The 20,754-nt window shown below is 36.1% G+C and overlaps 1 protein-coding gene across 1 annotated transcript in view; it reads right to left on the reverse strand.

Annotated features, from left to right (window-relative positions):
* PKHD1L1 (PKHD1 like 1) overlaps positions 1-20,754 on the reverse strand; it is a 187,918-nt gene that overhangs the window by 13,286 nt on the left and 153,878 nt on the right. The window contains exons 61-71 of the mRNA XM_049772942.1: positions 19,768-19,897; positions 18,008-18,129; positions 14,596-14,686; positions 12,675-12,823; positions 12,476-12,598; positions 11,147-11,258; positions 10,940-11,056; positions 8,804-8,969; positions 6,624-6,856; positions 6,283-6,450; positions 1,979-2,136 (exon numbers count right to left, since the gene is read on the reverse strand). Of these exons, the coding sequence (XP_049628899.1) occupies positions 1,979-2,136; positions 6,283-6,450; positions 6,624-6,856; positions 8,804-8,969; positions 10,940-11,056; positions 11,147-11,258; positions 12,476-12,598; positions 12,675-12,823; positions 14,596-14,686; positions 18,008-18,129; positions 19,768-19,897 (1,569 nt within the window). The remainder of the gene's footprint in view (positions 1-1,978; positions 2,137-6,282; positions 6,451-6,623; positions 6,857-8,803; positions 8,970-10,939; positions 11,057-11,146; positions 11,259-12,475; positions 12,599-12,674; positions 12,824-14,595; positions 14,687-18,007; positions 18,130-19,767; positions 19,898-20,754) is intronic.

Genomic DNA, 20,754 nt, shown 5'->3' on the forward strand with positions numbered 1-20,754 from the left:
GTGAGGAGAGAGACACTAAATAATAAAATAAATAAAACCAAGTTAAGACATATGAAACTTGCATCAAATGGTAAGTGTCATGGAAAAGAGTAAAAGCAGGCAGAGTAATTGTGGGAGCTAAACAAAAAAGACCATCAGGATGTGCCTACTGAGAAAATGGGTCATGCCATCCATAAGTTAGAATGTTCTCAGTTGATTTACTGTCTGAAACAGACAGTTATGTTAATATTAACATACCTGATGAGTTGAGAAACAACATGGAGCCCTATGTGACTAAGGAACAGAAGGATAGGGAAACTCGCATAGGGTCTTAGAGTTCATTGTGAAGACTGTAGTTATTATTCAAAGACCAAAAGGGAATCTGTCACGTTACTTGGGGCAGAAGAGTAACCTAATAAGTTGTATTCTGACATCATCTTTTAACTTCTGAGGTGCCAGCTGACAATGGAAAGGATAAAGACAAAGTTTGGAGGCAATTTCCTTTATTCACGGAAGACACAATATTGACTTAGACCTTAGACCAGATGGTAACTATGACTATACATGAAAGCATGGAGGTAAGGCGTTTGCCTTTCATACAGAAGGTCGGTGGTTCAAATCCTGGCATCCCATATGGTCCCCTGAGCCTGCCAGGAGCAATTTCTGAGTATAGAGCCAGGAGTAACTCCTGAGCACTGCCAGGTGTGACCCAAAAACAAAAAAAAAAAAAAAAAAGAAAAGAAATAGTAGTTTTGGGGCCGGAGCAATAGCACAGCGGAAGGGCATTTGCCTTGCAGCGGCAGACCCAGGACGAATCTGGTTTGATTTCTGGCGTCCCATATGGTCCCTTGAGCCAGGAGTGATTTCTGAGTGCATAGCTCGGAGTAACCCCTGAGCATCACTGGCTATGCCCCCCCCAAAACAAACAAACAAACAAACAAAAAATAAATAGTAATTTTTAGATATTTTAAATAAGAATCAATAGAAACTAAAGAAAAACTGGTTGATAGATATGAAAGAAAGAAATAAAAATGGATTAAATTTTTTTATCATCAGCAATTGAAAGCATAAAATTACTTTCATCTGAGAAGGAACAGTTGTTTCTTACATTATCTCTATTTCAATTTATTGTCCTTTCGTCATAGTTTGAGGTCTTATACTATTAGAAAAAAATGAAATTATGATGTCTCTGCTTAACCTTGCACTACTTTTCTCATGGATACAATATATATAAATGCCATCATCTTGATAAATTCAATTTATAGCAAAGATTTGGCATCATGAGTCAATACCAAGTATTAGTCTTGAATTAAATTCCAATTTTGACACATTTAAGTAATATCTGCATGTAAAAACCTGAAATGCTCCTCTTTTTAACAACCTGGATGAGGTTGTTGATTGAGGACAGTATGCTAAATGATTAAAAAGAGAAAGTCAAATACCATATTATTTCACTCCTATGTAGAATAAAAGATACATAAAAAAAAAAATCTTTAGATTATATCAGTTGGGAGGAATTATTAGTGGTGTCAGTAAAGGGTGATTATATCTGGATCTTTGGTGGTAAGTTTTGTGTTGAATAGACTTTTGTCAAAGTGTGGAGTTATATACCTCAAACTTATAGTGCTGGAAATAAGTGATGTCTCCATAAAAAGTAATAGCATCATGGAACAGCATATCTATAATTTCAAGTGACCATTTTCAACCTATGCCATATTTATTTAAAATGTCAAACTTGCTTGCTAATATATAAGCCTCAATATCATATGTCATACATGACAAAATCAGGCACATACTGGCAAGAGGGGAATTGTAAGTCAGATATACTACTTGTAGATTTGCAAAATGATCTAAATTAATAGTCTTTTAGTAATGCTTTGGTGATCCTTGAAAATGACTTTTACGGCTCTCTGAGAAATCAGGGGAGGAGATAAAGGCCTTAGGAGGGAGAAACACATACAAATAAACAATATAAATATTATTTCTGTCTTTGCTTTACCTTGCTATGATCAACATTAAGTAACATCAAGCGAAGATTCTGAGGACTGGTGCCAGTGAAGTAAACTTCATAAGATTTGTTCAGAGCCACAATGCTATGGAACAGGGACAGTCTTCTCTGGCATGTGTATCCAGCACACCAGCCATGATCCTGTGGGCCTAAGTCCATACACAATGAAAGTTTGTGATCCATGTTCTGAAAATCACCAGGGCAAAAAGTCTAAAGAACAATAGTATTGAAAAATAATCCAGTGATCCAAACCAGTATGTCAAACCTTGAATGAAAATGGAGACAGGGAAGCAAATTATCCTTATCGTCCTGACTTTCAAACTGGCTAAAGTAACAAGAATAAATATTTTATTTAATTCCCATTGCTATTTTATTGCAATTTTACAGATTGTGATAATAAACAATCCTGGCATATCAATATCATTGAGATTAAAGTTACTGGAGAAATCACACACCATGAAGCCCTTTAAAAAAGGTGGATGCTTCTTTATCTGAATCCAAACTTTATTAGAAAAGATAAAACTGTGATCTCTATAACAATTTTCTCTATGTTGCTTCAGTGTGAAAGTGGTTGCTTTGCAGCCAGGGAGGTGGTGAAAGGTTTGGGACACAAACTTTTCATAGATGAGGTGAGCTTTATTCCCTGGCACTGCATGCGCTCCTAAACACCACCAGTTTTAGCCACAAAATTTAACTCTAAACTCTAAAGTTTGATATATGACTTGAGTCTTTTGCCTTTGTTCATTGTCTAATTTTCTTTTTTTTGTTTTTTTTTTTTTGTTTGTTTGTTTTTGGGGCCACACCCGGCGGTGCTCAGGGGTTACTCCTGGCTGTCTGCTCAGAAATAGCTCCTGGCAGGCAGATGGGACACCGGGATTCGAACCAACCACCTTTGGTTCTGGATCGGCTACTTTCAAGGCAAACGCTATCTCTCCGAGCCCACTGTCTAATTTTCTAATTAAAATTAGTGATTTTAAGTTCTTGAAATTCTTATCAATTGTTATAAATGAGCTACCTCACATTTTCAATCAATATAAATGACTAAGTCTCAAATAAAGCACGACTTTTCCCTAACATTCAAGATAGACATTTTACTTTTTTTTTCTTTCTCTTCCCATAATTTTCATTGCTGCAGCACACTGAGTGCTGTTTTGTGCTGGGGGCTACAGATGTAGGGATAACTCTTGGGCCAGACCAGCAGAACTGGGTATTTCAGTCATATGAAGTGGTTTTGGGGTTGAATTCATGGCCCCAAGCATGCAAGGCAGATGCCTTACCACTAAGCTCTTCTCAAATCCCCAGATCTTTCTTTCCAACTTAGTTTTTGTTTTGTGGCCACACCTGGTAGTAGTTAGGGCTTATTCCAGTCTCTGCACTTAGGGATCATTCTTGGCAGACTCAAGGATCCCTCTGACATGCTGAGGATCAAACTTGAGTTGACTATTGCAAGGCAATTGCCTTGTTAGGGTTTGATTTGACACCCACGTTGGAGCTGAGAGTTAAAGACCACCTTAGATAATGCAAGGTGCAAAAGGAAGTTTATTTGGTTAAGTTTATTCAGTTAAGCGAGGTCCAACACTCATCTAACTAAGGAAGTCTTGGCAAGGACTCAGGACAAATCAAGTAGTTTAAATAGGAATCACAAGCAGTACAATCATTTCATTGTATAGAGGTCTTAATTATATCACTGATTTTTCTGACTCAACTTTGGTTGTCTAGGGATGCTCTGACTCGAACCCTGGCTGTCAAGGGATACTCAGATTCAAACCTTGGTTGCTGAGGGATACTCTGATCGAACCCTGGTTGTCAAGGGAATCTTTTCAGATAGAACATTCCAAGCTCAGAGATATACCCTAGGAACACAAAAATACAATACAAAAATCCCTTCCTCACATCTATATACATTGCCACGTTATTTACAATAGCCAGCCAGACTCTGGAAACAACCAAGATGTCCTTCAACAGAGGAATGGTTAAAGAAACTGTGGTACATATACACAATGAAATATTATGCAGTCATCAGGAGAGATGAAGTCATGAAATTTTCCTATACATGGATGTACATAGAATCTATCATTCTGAGTAAAATAAGCCAGAGGGAGAGAGATAGACGCAGAATAGTCTCACTCATCTATGGGTTTTAAAGAAAAATAAAAGACATTCTTTTGCAATAATCCTCAGACAAAGAGAGGAGGGCTGGAAGGTCCAGCTCACGACATGAAGCTCACCACAAAGAGTGGTGAGTGCAGTTAGAGAAATAACTACACTGAGAACTATCATAACAACGTGAATGAATGAGGGAAGTGGAAAGCCTGTCCAGAGTACAGGTGGGGTGGGGAAGAGGGAGATTTGAGACATTGGTGGTGGGAATGTTGCGCTGATGAAGGGGGGTGTTCTTTACATGACTGAAACCCAAGTACAATCATATTTGTAATCAAGGTGTCTAAATAAAGATATTAATAAAAAAAAAGAACATTTCAAGCTCACTCAACCCCTAGTTCCTTATTTCTGGAGGGCACCAACTTTTGTTTTATTTCTGAGTTAACTCTCTCTCTGCCTTCAGCTAGGTATGGAGAAGTACACTTTACTAGGGTTTGGGTTCCTCTTAGTCTAGAGTTCCTTATCACGGCGAATCTGGGTCCTGACAGCCTCACCTGCTATCTTATCTCTCTGACCTGAAATAAACTATTTTGTGGAGTTTGACAACAGGCACAATTAGATGTGTTAAGATAAAAAAAAAAAACGTGAGTAATAAAAGTCCTATTTTAAATATAAGCAAATTTGGGTATTTGGGTTTAAAAGGGAACTTTAGTGGTGTAACTAAAATGGAACTTGAGTGCTGAAACTTTTCTCTTGGACACTCATCCCCCGCTCCCTCACATTGTATAGTGCATTCCAAACATCAGTGATTCTTCTACTTTTGTAAATTGTATTCTGCTACTACCATTTACTTCTGGGTTTTCCTGTAAACCAATAATCATTTTTTTTAAAAAACTTGACACTTATTTTAAAAAAGAAGTCAGTCACTACTGCCCATAAAAATTTTATGTTGCAGTAAAGGAAATGCCAAAAGAAAGCTTTCTTCAACATAAAAAAAAAAAAGTCATTTGCAAATGCCATCTCCCCCCACCCACTGTTCTAAAATGCCCCAGTCTCTCTGATATGCAAGATAAAAGAGACAGCTTTTGTAATTGAGTTAATTGCTGGTCACAGAAACCAGGCACATGGCAAGATGGGCAAGAGAAAGAGGCAGAGATTCAAAATCACATCACTTGGAGGCATGGCTAAATTAGTTGTTTCTGTTCTTGTTAGCTCCTCGAAAGATGAACTTGCAGTCTATTGCATATTTTGGGAATCCAGTACACAGAGTGACATTCTGAAGCATGAAACTCTTTATGGTGTAATTTTATGCCCCTTCTGCACTCAGGAGATTCTCTGCTTTCTTGAGGACTGTTGTTTAGCAGCTTTGGTCTGCATGTCATGCCTGGAGCACCACAGAATAAGAGTGTGCAGATGTAACCAAAGCATGTGACCTTCAGCAAGCACTGCAACTAAACTGTGTAGTCAGGGCTGAAGATATTATACAGTGAGTAAGGTGTTTGCCTGGAATGCAGTGGACTGGGATTCAATAGGGATAGAGTTTCCTGAGTTCCATTGGGTGTGATCTAACCTCACCAAAAATGTAATCACCTTGGTTGTGTGCAGCACTTGTTGAGCCTTCAAACCAGACTGTGTGAATACATTAATTGAGAATGCTTCCCAATAATCAAGTACATGCAAGCAGTATGTACTAAAAGAATTTACTCCTGGGGGGCATTAAAGCTGGGTGTACAGTCTTCATGACAGCAACAACAAAGGGCAGAGGAGAGAGAAAAAAATCGGAAAAAATTTCAGTGACAATAACAAATTGTATAGATTAAGTCTCCCATAGGTTCATGAAAATGAAAAACAAGCAGGTTGAGAGTATTTGTTCTCTAGCCCCCTTTAAAATATTTTGCCAAGCAAATTGTCTTTTTTGGGATACAATCAAGACAATAAAAATTTTTACAGCATTTCTTCCCTTCTAATGGTCCATCTGAAGCAACTGTCCGGCTTCTCCATCGTGGTCGGGGTGGGAAACTGCTAAAGAATCAGGTTTTTCTCCTGCCTCATACATCTATCTTATTTCCATTTGCAAATCAAAATCAAAGTGACTCCATTGTTTACATTTGATGTAATAAATAATTGATGAGAGGCCTCTATGCACACACATAACAAACACTTTGGATAATCCCAGTTTTGCATTGAATACCTACCACTAATGAGATCAACATAACCATTGCTCACTATAGCCACAGGAGACAGTCTTCGAGTTTCTGTGTCAGAATCGAGGCTTTCAATAACCATCATTGCATATTCCATCCCAAAACATCGATAGCTCTGCCATTCTGGAATGTATTTACAGGTAGAATCCCTAATAATCCCTAAAAACACAAACAACTGCATGTCAGCAATCAAATAAAACCTCTTTAGGAAAGCATCCACGTTCAGTCTTACTGAGTAGCAAATAGAAATGCTGATGAAGTGCATAAGTCATTAAAAAGAAAGCATATGTGTAAATTTTGTTCTTTGGGAGTAACAATGAAATTCAACAGACCTTTGTACGGTGCTTTTTCAGTGATAGGGATTCTACTTCCATTCGGAGATGTGAGCATCACATTGGGAATTCTGTAGTCTCCAATTCCAAATTGGCTATTTCCATTCCATTCATATTCTGCTTGAGGTATCACTGAGCCAGAAATCCCGAGAAAGGAGCCATCCATATCTCTAAGCAAAGATTTCCTTTTGGCATCGCAAACCATGTCTACACAATCAGATGGATTCACTTTACTAGGGGAGTAAAAGGAAAATGTATAAATAATTTGATTTCATATTCTTCTTTTGTTTCTGAGAGCATCTGAATATGCTAAAGTATTTGATGAGAAAGTATCAAAAATTTTTGATTGATTGAATCTGGTTTCAGAAGAAATTCAAAGAGGGACCAAGAGCCTATGTAATTAGCATTGTAATGAGGCATGTTTTTCCATTGTGTTGATTTGGCCTATTATGAATTCATTAACATTTCAAAAGGACAAGTTATACCTGTGGGATATAAAATTAGAATTCCATTTTGGTATCCCATATTTTGTTGAATAACAGATTTTATATTTGTGTATTGCTCACAAAATATTAACATTGCCAAACAGCAGGTAAACTTATTTTGTTCTTTAGGACATATAAAATCCCTATTTTTGAAGGGAAGTCTTTACTAATTTTTCCTTCCTTCTCTTTTTTTTCATAAACCTCAAATAATCTTTTGCACACTAAAAACAAATCTAAATACTTAATAATTGCTCAGGCCTTTACATTTTACTATTTCAAGAGCTTAGGTTCATTCAATTAGCTTATTGCTGATAAGTATATATTCTTGTAGAATCCTGCCTGTGTCCGGATGTCCATATCACCATTTTTCTCTGTTATATTATTTTTATGCTATACATTTTAGTGATTCTTCTGTAAATATAAGAGAAGAAATACTCAAATTCTCCATGCAGTTCAGGTATAGAATGATGCTCTCTACCTAAAAAGCTGACTGCTAACTGCTCATTATAATCAAATAGTTGCTTAGTCACTGGGATACAGGGAGGAATAGAAGGAGTAATTTCTCAATCGCATATGTCAGTGACTATTTATTTAAGTTAACCATTTAGATTTTAGGTCTTAAAGAAGAATATTAGACTACTCTATATGAAAATTGTGATAGGAGTCAGAGATATAACTCAAAAGACTTGTAAGCATGCCTGGCATGCACAGGGTCCTGAGTTTGGTCCCGGTTACCTCAGACTCTCACAGCCACCACTGAGAGGCCTCTAATCACTAGACCACTTTAAAACCTTGAGAGCCTCTAGTACCACTGACAAGAACCTCCCTCATCCCCCAAATCTAAATGGTAATGAATTAAATTTAGAAACAGAATACAGAATTTAAGTTACAGAATACAGATTAAGTTCCAGAGGTTCTTCTTGAAAGGTACAGTCTAGAGCTAAAGAGATGGCTCAGTGGGTGTGAGCATGCACTATACATGCAGAACTTGATTTCCAAGTACATGTGAAAAGCAAATGATAAGATATTTAATATCTATTTTTTTTTGGTTTTTGGGCCACCCCCGGCGGTGCTCAGGTGTTACTCCTGGCTGTCTGCTCAGAAATAGCTCCTGGCAGGCACGGGGGGGGGGGGGGGGGGGGGGGAACGACCATATGGGACACCGGGATTCGAACCAACCACCTTTGGTCCTGGATCGGCTGCTTGCAAGACAAACGCCGCTGTGCTATCTCTCCGGGCTCTATATTTAATATCTTATATCTGATATAAATATTTGATATTTCTTATATCTTTGATATAAGAAAGCAACCAGTAACAAAAGGGGGAAGGAAAGGGACAAAAGGATAAAAGTTTTTATTTCCTAATGACTATGAATAGATAGATTAATGTCCAACACATTTCTGATCCCAATTCTCCCATGTTTAATAAGGATGCTAATTATGATGAATAGGAGAAAAAAACATATTACAGCCTATTTCCTCAATTTGACTTAAAAGACAAATATACCAGATCTTCATTTTCATAATGCTGATTAAAATAGTATAGAAACCAATAGTTACTTTAAGAGAGCACCTTCCAGTGCTTCTCTTTCAGATACTGAGAGCAATTTTCTCAGGTGTCTAATAGTGGAAGAGGACAATGGAAGATCATGAAGACATACAAGAATAAAACCTAATTTTTTTAAATATAGTTTACCTTATATCAGGCCTATGTATAAATATCTTTGATTGTTCAGTAGTATCAACCAGTTGTATGTTCTTGACATGAATTGGGTGTTGTAGATCTTCATTTAAAGGATTAGTTATAAATACCACATTGGTTTCACCTGAACAAACATTCTTAAACCCAACAAATGTTGAACCTAAGAAAAAATATTGAAAAATAACTATTTTCTATTGAGGTGGATAAGCCGGATTCATCTTATGTACATTCTTCCAAATGGTTATTTACTTTTGCTCTGAACATAGAAATCCTACCCCATGTGATTGAATAATCCATCATTCACTTTATCAGATTATTTTTTTAAAACTTCATTTCTTTAAATTTCTATCTGCTGTTAGGAGAGATAGGTATGTGCTTCCCCCAATCTTATCGAGGCACCATGACTTATAATGGCAATACTATTTAGGATAACATTTCAGGCATTACCATTCCAATACCGCATCCACCAGAAGCGTTCAGTTCTCTCCATCAATGAGCAAGGTATCCCCCCAGGTAAGTTCAGTTCTATAGATAAACTCTTAGATTTGGTTTTTTAAGGCCATTTCTTAGTCTCATGCTAGGTTTCTTTATATCCCTCACATGAGAAAGATCATTCTGTTTGATAAAACTCTTATTTTAAAAAGTTTTTGTATATTTTTGTACATTTTATTAATAAGTCTCCACGTCATAAGCATATTTTATTCCTGTGTAATATTTATAACATTCCAGGCATATTTTTATTTAAAACAATGTGTATTTATACATAAATTTAATACTTATTAAATAATTATTGGCATAGATCTCTTGTACTTATAAATACTTGATTTTCATTTTTTGTACTTAAAGTTACAAGAAATCAAATGCTCACTTAAATATTTTATTTATTAAATAGTTCTTCCTTTTTTACTTGTTGTTTTTGTTTTGGAGCCATATCTGGCATGCTCGGGGCTTAATCCTGGCTGTCTGCACAGAAATCATTCCTGGTAATACCTGAGGGGACCATATGCATTACTGTGGAATGCATTACCAGCAAGGCAAGTGCTTTAATCCCTAAACTAAGTATCCAGTATTAATTGCTGTTTTGTAAGGGATAGTTGGGGGCCACCTGAGTCATATTTGGTGTATTTGAGGTGGCGGTTAGATACTGTGGATCAAATTCAAGGTTCTACATATATGCATGGCAGGTGTTCTAAGCACTTCAGCCATGTCACTGGTTCTAAAGTTTTATCTTTTTTGTTTGTTTGTTTTTGTTTGTTGGGTCACATCTATGGCAGCACTCAATTGTTGCTCCTGGCAGGCTTGGGGGACCATATGGAATGCTGGGGATTGAATTCAGGTCTGTCTCTGTGTACAAGGCAAACGCTCTACCGCTGTGGTATCACTCCAGCCCTTGAAGCTTTATCTTTAAGAAAACACTAGTAAAAGTTTTAGTCACTAAACTGAAATAAGAAAATGGCATAATGTATTTAAAAGCAAAATAACTGTTATACTCATAGAGTGTATATACACGCTTAACATTTATAAAAAGACAGTCTGGTTCTGTGAAAAAGTAGTGGATTTCAAGCCAGATTTTAATTCTAATTCTAGTTCTGTCAAAGATTTGGAAATTTGACAAGACAATTATATAAAAAGAAATAATACTATGCAATCCAAATGGCACTAGAGGGATTTTATAATTTATAGAAACTAATTAATATGAAACACGACAGCATTTTCTCCTTGTTGCTTTAAAAAGGAAACTTAAATGTCAGTTATTTAATATATTCAAACTTCTCCAAGGACCATACCAGAAATCAACTTTGATCTCTTTATTTGTCACAAGAGCAGATTAATTAAATTATTTTTGGTTTGATTGTTTTGGCACACATCTTGAAGTGTTCAGCTTTTTGACTCTTGGATCTACACTCAGGGATCACTCCTGGCTGGGTTCACAGAACCATATATGTTCCTGGGATTGAATTTAGGCTGTTGGACAATACAACACAAGTGTCTCACTCACATAACTATCACTCAGGCCTCTAAATAACATTTTTACTAGCATTGAAACCAATAATTAAATAATTAAAGCAGAGATAATAAGGTAAGTTTGAACCATATTGAATGGTTTTGTCAAAGACTAATGAAAATTACCTGAAATGTCCAAGAGACCACTGATGGCATTGTAGCTCATAATTCCAGCGTGAGGTTTCCGGGGTGCCATGTTATGTGCTGAAGCAAATGTAGGCCAGCAAATACCACTTCTACCACCTTAGATAAGAAGAGAGTTCATGCCATTTGAATATGAACTCACAGATGCATCATAATTAAAAGTTTAATTTTAAATTTTTTTTTTTTTACCTGACGGAGGTCGAGAACTTCTATGGGAAGCAGAAAGTTCAATATTGGGATCATCGTTAGTTAGGACATCAGAGCAATTAAATTCAGGACTACTCCCAACAATTAATGAGTTCTATTAAAAAAATCCAGCAACATACATTTAATAATAGCCTCTTTTAAGAGAAAATATGCTGATTATAATACTGAATTCCATAGTAGTGAAAACACAGCTTACAAGTTTGGCAAGCAGATTGTTCATAAAATCAAGATGAAAAATATATTATTTATATATAAATATATACAGTATAGATAGATATATGTATAGAATTTATATGTAGAATATATAGAATAATATATATTATTTATAGATAGAACAACACTTAAAATGAGAGTAGACAAGTATGTAAATAATTGTAATGTTTATACTCATGAAACTTATGTGTTTGTTTTTTGTTTTGTTTGGGGGCTACACCTGATGGCATTCAGTGTACTTCTGACTCTATGCTTAGGAATCACTCTTGGCAGGCTCGAGGGACCATATGGGATGCAGAGGATCAAATCTAGGTTGGCCATGTGCAAGGCAAATGCTCTACTGACCATGCTACCACATTGGCCCCATATTTTTATGACAGAAATGTGCCCAGGGATTACTATGACTAATAAAATGTAAAAATGAAGATATGAAGATTTCAAACAAGAACTGAAATATTGACAAAATTGGCAAGAATTAGGGAGTAAACAAAAGAGTAAAAGAGCTTTGTTCAATTTTCGGGTTTACTTGAAATTATTATCATGATTACCAATAAATTAAGATCACATAAACTTCTGAGGCTCAAATAATAACTTTCTGCTCCACATCCGAACAGCAGGATTTCATTCTTCCTTCCCTTTATTGTCATTGGTACAGTGCATTGGTACTCAAGCCTGTGCTTGCATTGCACTAGGTGCCTTGTACTTGGATGAAGTGTAGGGAATCAGACTGGCAGAGCCAGGAACTGCATTTGATGCCACAGGTGGTTCTAGGGATTAAACTCATGGTTTTATGCATACAGAGCAGGAGCTTTATCTATGAACCATCCTCTAGTTCATCAAATTTTATTCTAAAGAAACCATTTCTGGGGGTTTTAATACTGACAGAAGATATCTATATGTGTGAAATGAAAATTCAGAGTGACAAAAGTCATAGTTCAAACATAAGTAAAATTGACATTAGAACTTTCTAGCAGAAGTAAGTGGTAAAAAAGTAAAAAAGATTTAAACTGACAGGCGTAGAAGTCAAAGAAATAATTTCTTAGTCTTTCAATCATGTTTCTCAAGTTCTTTCTTCATATGACTGAATAAATTTCATACCTTAACTTGCACTATTTTACTGGAAATTTTGTGAGATATGGCTGTTGGCATATAGACCATTGAGGAAATAGCCATCCCATTGTTGACCAGTGTCACATTGTAGATATGCACAGTCTCTGTGGTCTGTAATAAGATTTATAGGTTAAAACTAGAAAACTGTATCATAAAATAAGTAAACACAACCTTGGATCCCTTTTACCTGAAAATAAATTCCATAGTCCCAGCATGACCAAATGGTAAAGCCCTGTATTAGAGAACACCCAGGAAGGCCATCTTCATTCATATAAATGCCATATAATCCTCCATGGGCTTCATTGTTAAACCACTTTTCCATGTGATTAGATGAACCTCGGAAGAGAAGGAGAGCCTTTGAGTGAACAATAGTCCTCTAGTACACTTTTTCTTTCTTTCTCTCCCTCTACCCAACCCCCCACAATCTCATCTGTACATAGATATATTGGTCAAAATTAAACTTCCTTTTAAAAATCATATTGATTCAACGACATGAAGCTTAACAAGATGTACAAATGCTTATACAGAAACAAGGGCGATAGTACAGAAGGCTGGGAACATGTTTTTCATGTAGCTGACCTGGCTTCAATTCCTGACATATGCACCTCTGAGACCCTCCAGGAGTATTCTCTGAGTACAGCCAGGAATAAGCCCTGGCACTGTCATGAAAAAAAAGTTTTGACAAGCTTGACAATTTGTGGCTTTCTCTAAGTAATGCTGGATCAAATTTGACTCTTCACTATTTAAGATAATTATAAACTAATTTGTAAGAGTTTGTAAAAAAAAAAAGTAATTTGTAAAGTAATTTGTAATTTATAGTGTTTTTACCTTTACTAATAATGTATGATTAAACCAGATATAAATTTCTCTAGACAGGGCATGAAGTTTGTATTCAAACAAGGCTGTTTTGCAAACACTATGAAAATGTCAGCTACCTGTAAAATCTGTAAAAATCTTTCCTCCTTCGGGGGCCGGGCGGTGGCGCTAAAGGTAAGGTGCCTGCCTTGCCTGCGCTAACCTTGGACGGACCGCGGTTCGATCCCCCGGTGTCCCATATGGTCCCCCAAGCCAGGAGTAACTTCTGAGCACATAGCCAGGAGTAACCCCTGAGCGTTACTGGGTGTGGCCCAAAAACCAAAAAAAAAAAAAAAAATCTTTCCTCCTTCACACACCTTTGTTCAGTTTTTTTATTGAAGAGGCCAGACCGAGCAGTACTCAGGCTTACTCTTGGCTCTGCACTCAGAGATCACTCCTGGTGGTTGTCAGGGGACCACAATGGGTGATGGGATCAAACCCTGGTCAGCTACATGCAATGTAAGCACCCTACCAGCTATACTATTGCTCTAAGACCCTCCCTTTGCCTCCTCTCTCTTTTCCTCCCTGCCTCCCTCCCTCCCTCCCTCTTACCATCCTTTCTTCCCTCTCTCCCTCCCTTCCTTCCTCTCCCATTTCAGGTTATTTATCCCTTTCACAGAAGACCTCTCTAAAAACATGATTCAATGTGCCACACCTCACACTACTCTTCATGGAAACTGAAATTTCCCCCTGATACATATGATCTCTAGTATTGAAAAATAATCTTGAAAGATACAACTAACTCATACAGTAACTCAAAAGATTGGAAGTTAATGCAGAGATGGTGCTCCTAATCTGTGACTCCGTTACTGGAAGTTATGTTCTATATTAATAATGTAGAGGATAATTGAAATGACTTCTATGATTTATCAGTTTTGTCTGAACAATTTATTCATCGTATAAGCATAAAATAGTGGCATGATCTCTATGAGCAGCATGTATGTCTATGTTTACTAATAAACATAGTAAACTATTGTGGAACTTGTTGTGGATTCCAAGACTACAAAATCAACATAATGTGTTCATAATAAACACAAAGAATATTTATTTTCAAGAGAATATTTATTTTCTTTCATAAACCTATCAATATCTTGATATAAAGTAATACGTTGAGTTCTCCTGGGAAGGCAGAATGTCCTGCCAAGGAGAGAAGGATATAACAACTGGAGTGAAAAAAATACCACATGTACTTCTAATACATTTTGAAATATAATTTTCTAATTTTTTCTAGTGATATATACCAAAGGACTTACTTGAGCACGGTTCACCATCGATGCGATAACCAACCCTTCCAAAACCAGCTACTATGTTATTTTGTAAGACTGTATTTGTACCTCGATTTATCTAGATAAAGACAAGATAAAAACAAGTGTCTCATATATTCATAAAGGCACATATGAAACATACATAGGATACTAATTATGATACAATTAGGATACAACATACATAGGATAACTAATTATGATATACTTTTCAGGAGGAAAAAAGCTAATCGTTTATTCACCCATTCAAATTTGTATTTCATATGAAGTATTGGAGCTACTGAAACTTCTCAGAGTAAACCATCAGTACATTCTATACTCTAGATATCACTAGAAAACAGGTTTTGTGTTTGTTTTTGTTTTGGAGCCACACCAGGGTGCGCTCTGTGCTTAGAAATCGCTCCTGGCAGGCTTGGGTACCAGATGGGATGCCAGAAATTCAACTCGGGTCCATCCGAGCGCAAGGCAAATACCCTACCGTTGTGCTATTGCTCTGGCCCCACTAGAAAACAGTATTAAAAAGATTATTTTAGGAGCCGGAGAGAAGGTCAGTGGTTCGAATCCCGGCATCCCATATGGTCCCCTGAGCCTGCCAAGAGTGATTTCCTGAGCATAGAGCCAGGAGTAACTCCTGAGCGCTGCTGGGTGTGACCCAACCCCCCACCCCCAAGAAAAAGATTATTTTAGGGCCATCTGCCTTGCCTAGGACGGATTGCGGTTCGACCCCCTGGCATCTCATATGTTCCCCCAAGCCAGGAGCGATTTCTGAGCGCATAGCTAGGAGTAACCCCTGAGCATCTCCGGGTGTGGTGAAAAACCAAAAAAAAAAAAAAAAAAAAAAAGATTAAAAGATTATTTTGTACCTCCACACACCAAAAAAAAAAAAAAAAAACCACAACCTGGAGAGTAATGATCCTGAGCAAAGACTAGAGCTGATTCCATGACAGTATACTCCAAGGACGGAGAAACCCCATATCTTATAGGGCAAGTGAATTCCTTTTCGAATGACCCCAATATTTACTGTGCCAGGGCAGGAGGGAAAAAAAAATACAAAAAACACAAAACCTTGGTTATGTATATATATATATCTTACCTTCATTTATTATTGTTATTATTATTTTTATTTACCTAGCTATTTTGGTCGATTCCTCAGTTTGGATGTGATTATTGAAATTGTTGGCCCCAATTATTCTTTTTTTTTCTTTTCTTTCTCTTCCTTTCTTTTCTTTCGTTATGTGCTATGCCATGTTTCTTATTTCAAGACCACGGCGTGTTGTTTGTTTGTTTGTGTTTGTTTTTAGTTTGTTTTGGTTTGTTTTTTATCTGTTTTTTTGAGGTGCTTATCGTTATAGCTGGAGTCCTCACTGGATATTTGACACTTCTTTTGGTACTGGTGGAGTGTTTCAACTTCTTTTTCTCCTTCATTTCCCAAATCGATGATGAGAACCTCTAGAAGGATTCTGCCCATTTTCGGGGTATTAAACTCTTACCCCGGTTTATTTATTTTCTCTTTTTCAGGCAAAACCACGCAACTTGAACTAGCTACCCCTGCCCCTACTTAGAGGGGGAAATAAGGGAGGCATCAAGACCAAACTGATGCAAGACTACTAAGTAGTTGGTTAGAGACAGAGGGGACCACATATTCTAGCCGCCCTGGGGGTGAGGGAAGAGGAAATGGGAGGTAAGACAGAAACGGGGGTGTAGGGAGGACAATTTGGGGATGGGAATCCCCCCTGATTTTATGTAAATATGTGCCTAAAATATTATTGTCAACAATATGTAAGCCACTATGATCAAAATAAAAATTATATTAAAAAAAAAAAGATTAAAAGATTATTTTGTACCTCAGTCACGAAATCTACTGGTTCAATATTTATAAGACATATCAATTTATATCAATTAATTAATTAAATTAAATTAAAATTAAAAATTTAGTTATAATTTGTAAAATTCCAACAGATAGCAAATTATAAGGATTTTTGTCATTCTTTTTGGATTGTTTTCAGTTTGATATACTTAGACAAAGACAAATGAGTTGCTTTCAGTAGACCATAAACATGTTTAATCTAAATGTTTAGGTTATTGCTAAACTATTTTTTGTGTGTTTTGCATCTTTTTTTAAAATTACTTGATTAAAATATTGTGCTTACACACTGGTTAATTATACAGTTGGGTTTTTTTCCCCACAGATACAAAGTTTTGTTTGTTTGTTTGTTTGTTTTTGTTTTTGGGCCACACCCTTCAGTGCTCAGAGCTTACTCCTGGCTGTCTGCTCAGAAATAGCTCCTGGCAGGCACAGGGGGACCATATGGGACCAGGATTCGAACCAACCATCTTAGGTCCTGGATCAGCTGCTTGCAAGGCAAACGCCGCTGTACTATCTCTCCGGCCCCACAGATACAAAGTTTGTCATGGTTGGCTTTCAGTCATACAGTGTACAATACTCTTCATCAGTGCACAATTGTTATCAATGAACTAAATCCACAGATAAGGAATGAAATAAGAGAACATAAAAGCTTCTTTCTTTTCTCTCTCCCTCTCTGGGTATTTGGGCCACAACTGGTAGTTTTGGGCCACAACTGATAAAGCCAGGGTCACTCTTGACTCTACGGTCAGAAATTATTCCTGACAGGCTTGGAGGGCCCTATAGGCTGCCAGAGATTGAAACCAGGTGAGCTGCGTTCAAGACAAACACCCTACCTGCTATGCTGTCTCTCTAGCACTAAGCCTTCTCTCTTGTTTCTGGTATCAGCAAAACAATCAGAAACCTCTAACTAAAGGACATAAAACACACTATTTTTAAAGATAAGTTAAATGAAATACTTAAAAGTAGAATACACATCTTTTGTTTCAAAATAAATAGGTAACTTAAACATTTGAAATTAAGATTTGATTTTGTTTTGAATTTTATAAATTCAAGTGAAACAATTGCTTCATACATATATACTAAAGTTTAGAGTTTTTAAAGATAATTTTTAATAATTGCAAAAACAAAATTCATTCCTTCTTATACTCTTTCAACGGAAGTTATTTCATTTTATTCTAAGTTTCTACATGAGGAAGAAGATTAATTTAAAGTTAGTAAAATGTGTGAAGTCCCTGTAGTTAACTAGCAGCGACAGACCCTGCTCTAAACTTAAAGGCAATAAATAATGTTTGAGAAGCAAGAAAATGAAAGAATCCTTTGGACCAATGTATATAAACATAAAGAAATACTTCAAGGGCTACCAGAACTTACAATATCTCTCAAGAATATTAATTCATTCTTTATACTAACCCATTTTATCCATTTAATAACATTTAAAGAAGATATTGTTGTCCATAAATGTTTAAATATGCAACAAAAATGAGAAATTTTAAATCAAAATTCAATCAATTATAATTCTGTATTTGTTCCTATTACCTCAATTGCTGCATGCCAGAGAGTTGAACTTTGATCTTTCCTGTTCTGATAGGTTCCCGGCCAAACAGAAAGTGCAACCAAATTTCCTCGAACTCTGTTGGCATCACCCCATATTCTTATGCCTGCAAAAAAAAAATTTCCGATACATACAAATTCATAATTAATATTATGGAAAATGTTTTCCATTCCTGACATGAAACTCATTTTCTAGTAAAAGTCTGATAACTGGATTCCTAGATTTTTGTTTTGTTTTGTTTTTTGAGCCACACCTGGTGACGCTCAGGGTTTACTCCTGGCAATGCGCTCAGAAATCCCTCCTGGCTGGAGGGATTATATGGGATGCCAGGGGATTGAATGCAGCCCGTCCTAGGCTAGAGCTGGCAAGGCAGATGCCTTACCACTTTGCACCACCGCTCTGGCCCCGGACTCCTAGATGTTTAAGAGAACCCTCTGAAATCTTTCACAGAGAAATTAACTTTGGCATAAGCTGCTCAAATTAGAATCTTCTAGAGTCAAATATATAGCGTCACAGGCTCCAATTTAGTTTTAAGTAAATGACAACATAAATATTATGCACATTAAATATGCTCGTGTTAAGCACACCATTGATATTTATGGAAAGCTAACCACCGAAAAGTGAGTATTTCAAAATAAAATAATGGCCTTTATTTATGAATAATCTTAATTTTTTTATGTTTGGTAGCATTTAAAGTTTTATTTTAGCCACTAGTACTTACTATTTTAACTAGTGGTTAGGTTTTCCTGGGTACAACATTCCAACTTCACACAACCCCATCCAAGAGACCGAGTTACCTTAGGGTACCCCTTCAAGTCTCTCCTCCCAGTTTACCATTCACCATCCCTGCCACGCTTCAGATGTTCAAATTGAAATAAGAGGAGTACTTTCAGAGTCATAAAGACTTAACCTTGATGATTAGATAACTCATATAAAATCATGGTGTGGCCAATAATTCTAGAGCTGTACTATCATATATGGTAGCCATCACCATACATGAGTACTAAATATAAAGAAACTACTATTCAGCTAAACACATTTTAGACTCAGCCTTGCCATTTTCACAAGCAGGTACACAAACAATTGTTTTTCATTTATTTATTTATTTATAATATTTTTATTTAAGCACCACGATTACAAACATGTTTGTAGTTGGATTTCAGTCATATAAAAAGAACACCAGTGAAACCTTCCCACCACCAATGCCCCCAACTCCCTCCTCCCCCACCTCCTGCCTGTATTCAAGACAGGCATTCTATTTCTCTTACTCACTATCATTGTCATGATAGTTGTTGGTGTACGACTCTTCCCACTCTTTGTGGTAAGCTTTATATGGTGGACTGATCTTTCCAGCCTTCATCTCTATTGTCTGTATTATTACAATAATGCCTTTTATTTTTCTTAAATTCCATAGATGAGTGAGACTATTCTGTGTCTATCTCTCTCCCTCTGATTTATTTCACTCAGCATAACAGTTTCCATGTCCATCCATGTATAGGAAAATTTCATGACTTCATTTTTTCTGATGGCTGAATAGTCTGTATATAAAACTCAAAGTCCATTCCTAAATTATACCAGTCAACATTACCCATACTGAATGGCTAATATGCCATTTAGTAATTACCATGTTATCATAGATAAAAACAAATTTCATTCTCACAGAAATATCACATGAATAGTGTGTCTAGAGTTTACAGAATTGTTCAAAGAGAGCAATTAATGGGCCAAAATAGCATTGCATTACCTTCTCCCACTGTAAAGTAAATAATATTATCATCTATGTCGACTTCATCTGTCCCAAACACGCCAATTGCTGGAGAAAAGCCATGGTGAAAAGCACAGCCTCGTATATAAGATGAACCATGCTCATCATTCTATAAAAATTGGATTAGAAGTCAGTGAATATTTAAACAAAAAGATAAAATATAGTTAAAGAAAAATTATTTTCAGGAAAAAAGCCTTGACCAATAAGATAAACGCTCTTCATTAAAGGAGATTATTTCCCAGTAATGTTTTAATCCTAGAAGATTTCCATATATCTTAAAGTTAATGATTGAAGTAAAAAGGATATGTTTTCCTTAAAATGTAAGTCAAAAAATTTCAATTTCAGGCAATTTTCTATGCATTTTAATTTCAATAATTATCTTTAAAATATTTAGGTACTGAAAATTATTTTTCATAATATTTTACTATACTAATAGCAGGGGTATTGTTATTTATGTGTGTACCATTCCCACTGGTACTCAGGGACAAATTCTTTATACCCAGTAGTGCACAGGAGCCAATGTGATACTGGGAATCTAACTCAAGATTTCTTCATGCGAGGCATGGACTCTGACACTTAAGGCACATTCTCTATTCCAGATTTTTTAATTACTAGAAAATAATATTCCAGGCAAGGAATTACAATTCAGACATTTGTAGGAATTTATAAATAGGTTAAAACTTTAAAACAAAATGATGATATTTTTAATTTTCATAATTATTATGCTCTTATTTTTTTCCAAAATCATCAGTCTACTCAGAATATTTTGTCCACACCACTGTTAAAAATGAAAAATGTTCCGATAATAACGATGATCTTAACAGTGGCATGAATATCTAGAGAACTTTTCAGTTGAGACATAGTAATTAATATAAATAATTAAACATAGTAATTAATAGAAATAATTTAGAAGTAGTCTCATCTATAATATTTTTACTGGCCATAATAAAACAATCAAATGGAATC

The sequence above is a fragment of the Suncus etruscus genome, chromosome 5, assembly GCF_024139225.1.
Source record: "Suncus etruscus isolate mSunEtr1 chromosome 5, mSunEtr1.pri.cur, whole genome shotgun sequence".
NCBI lineage: Eukaryota > Metazoa > Chordata > Mammalia > Eulipotyphla > Soricidae > Suncus > Suncus etruscus.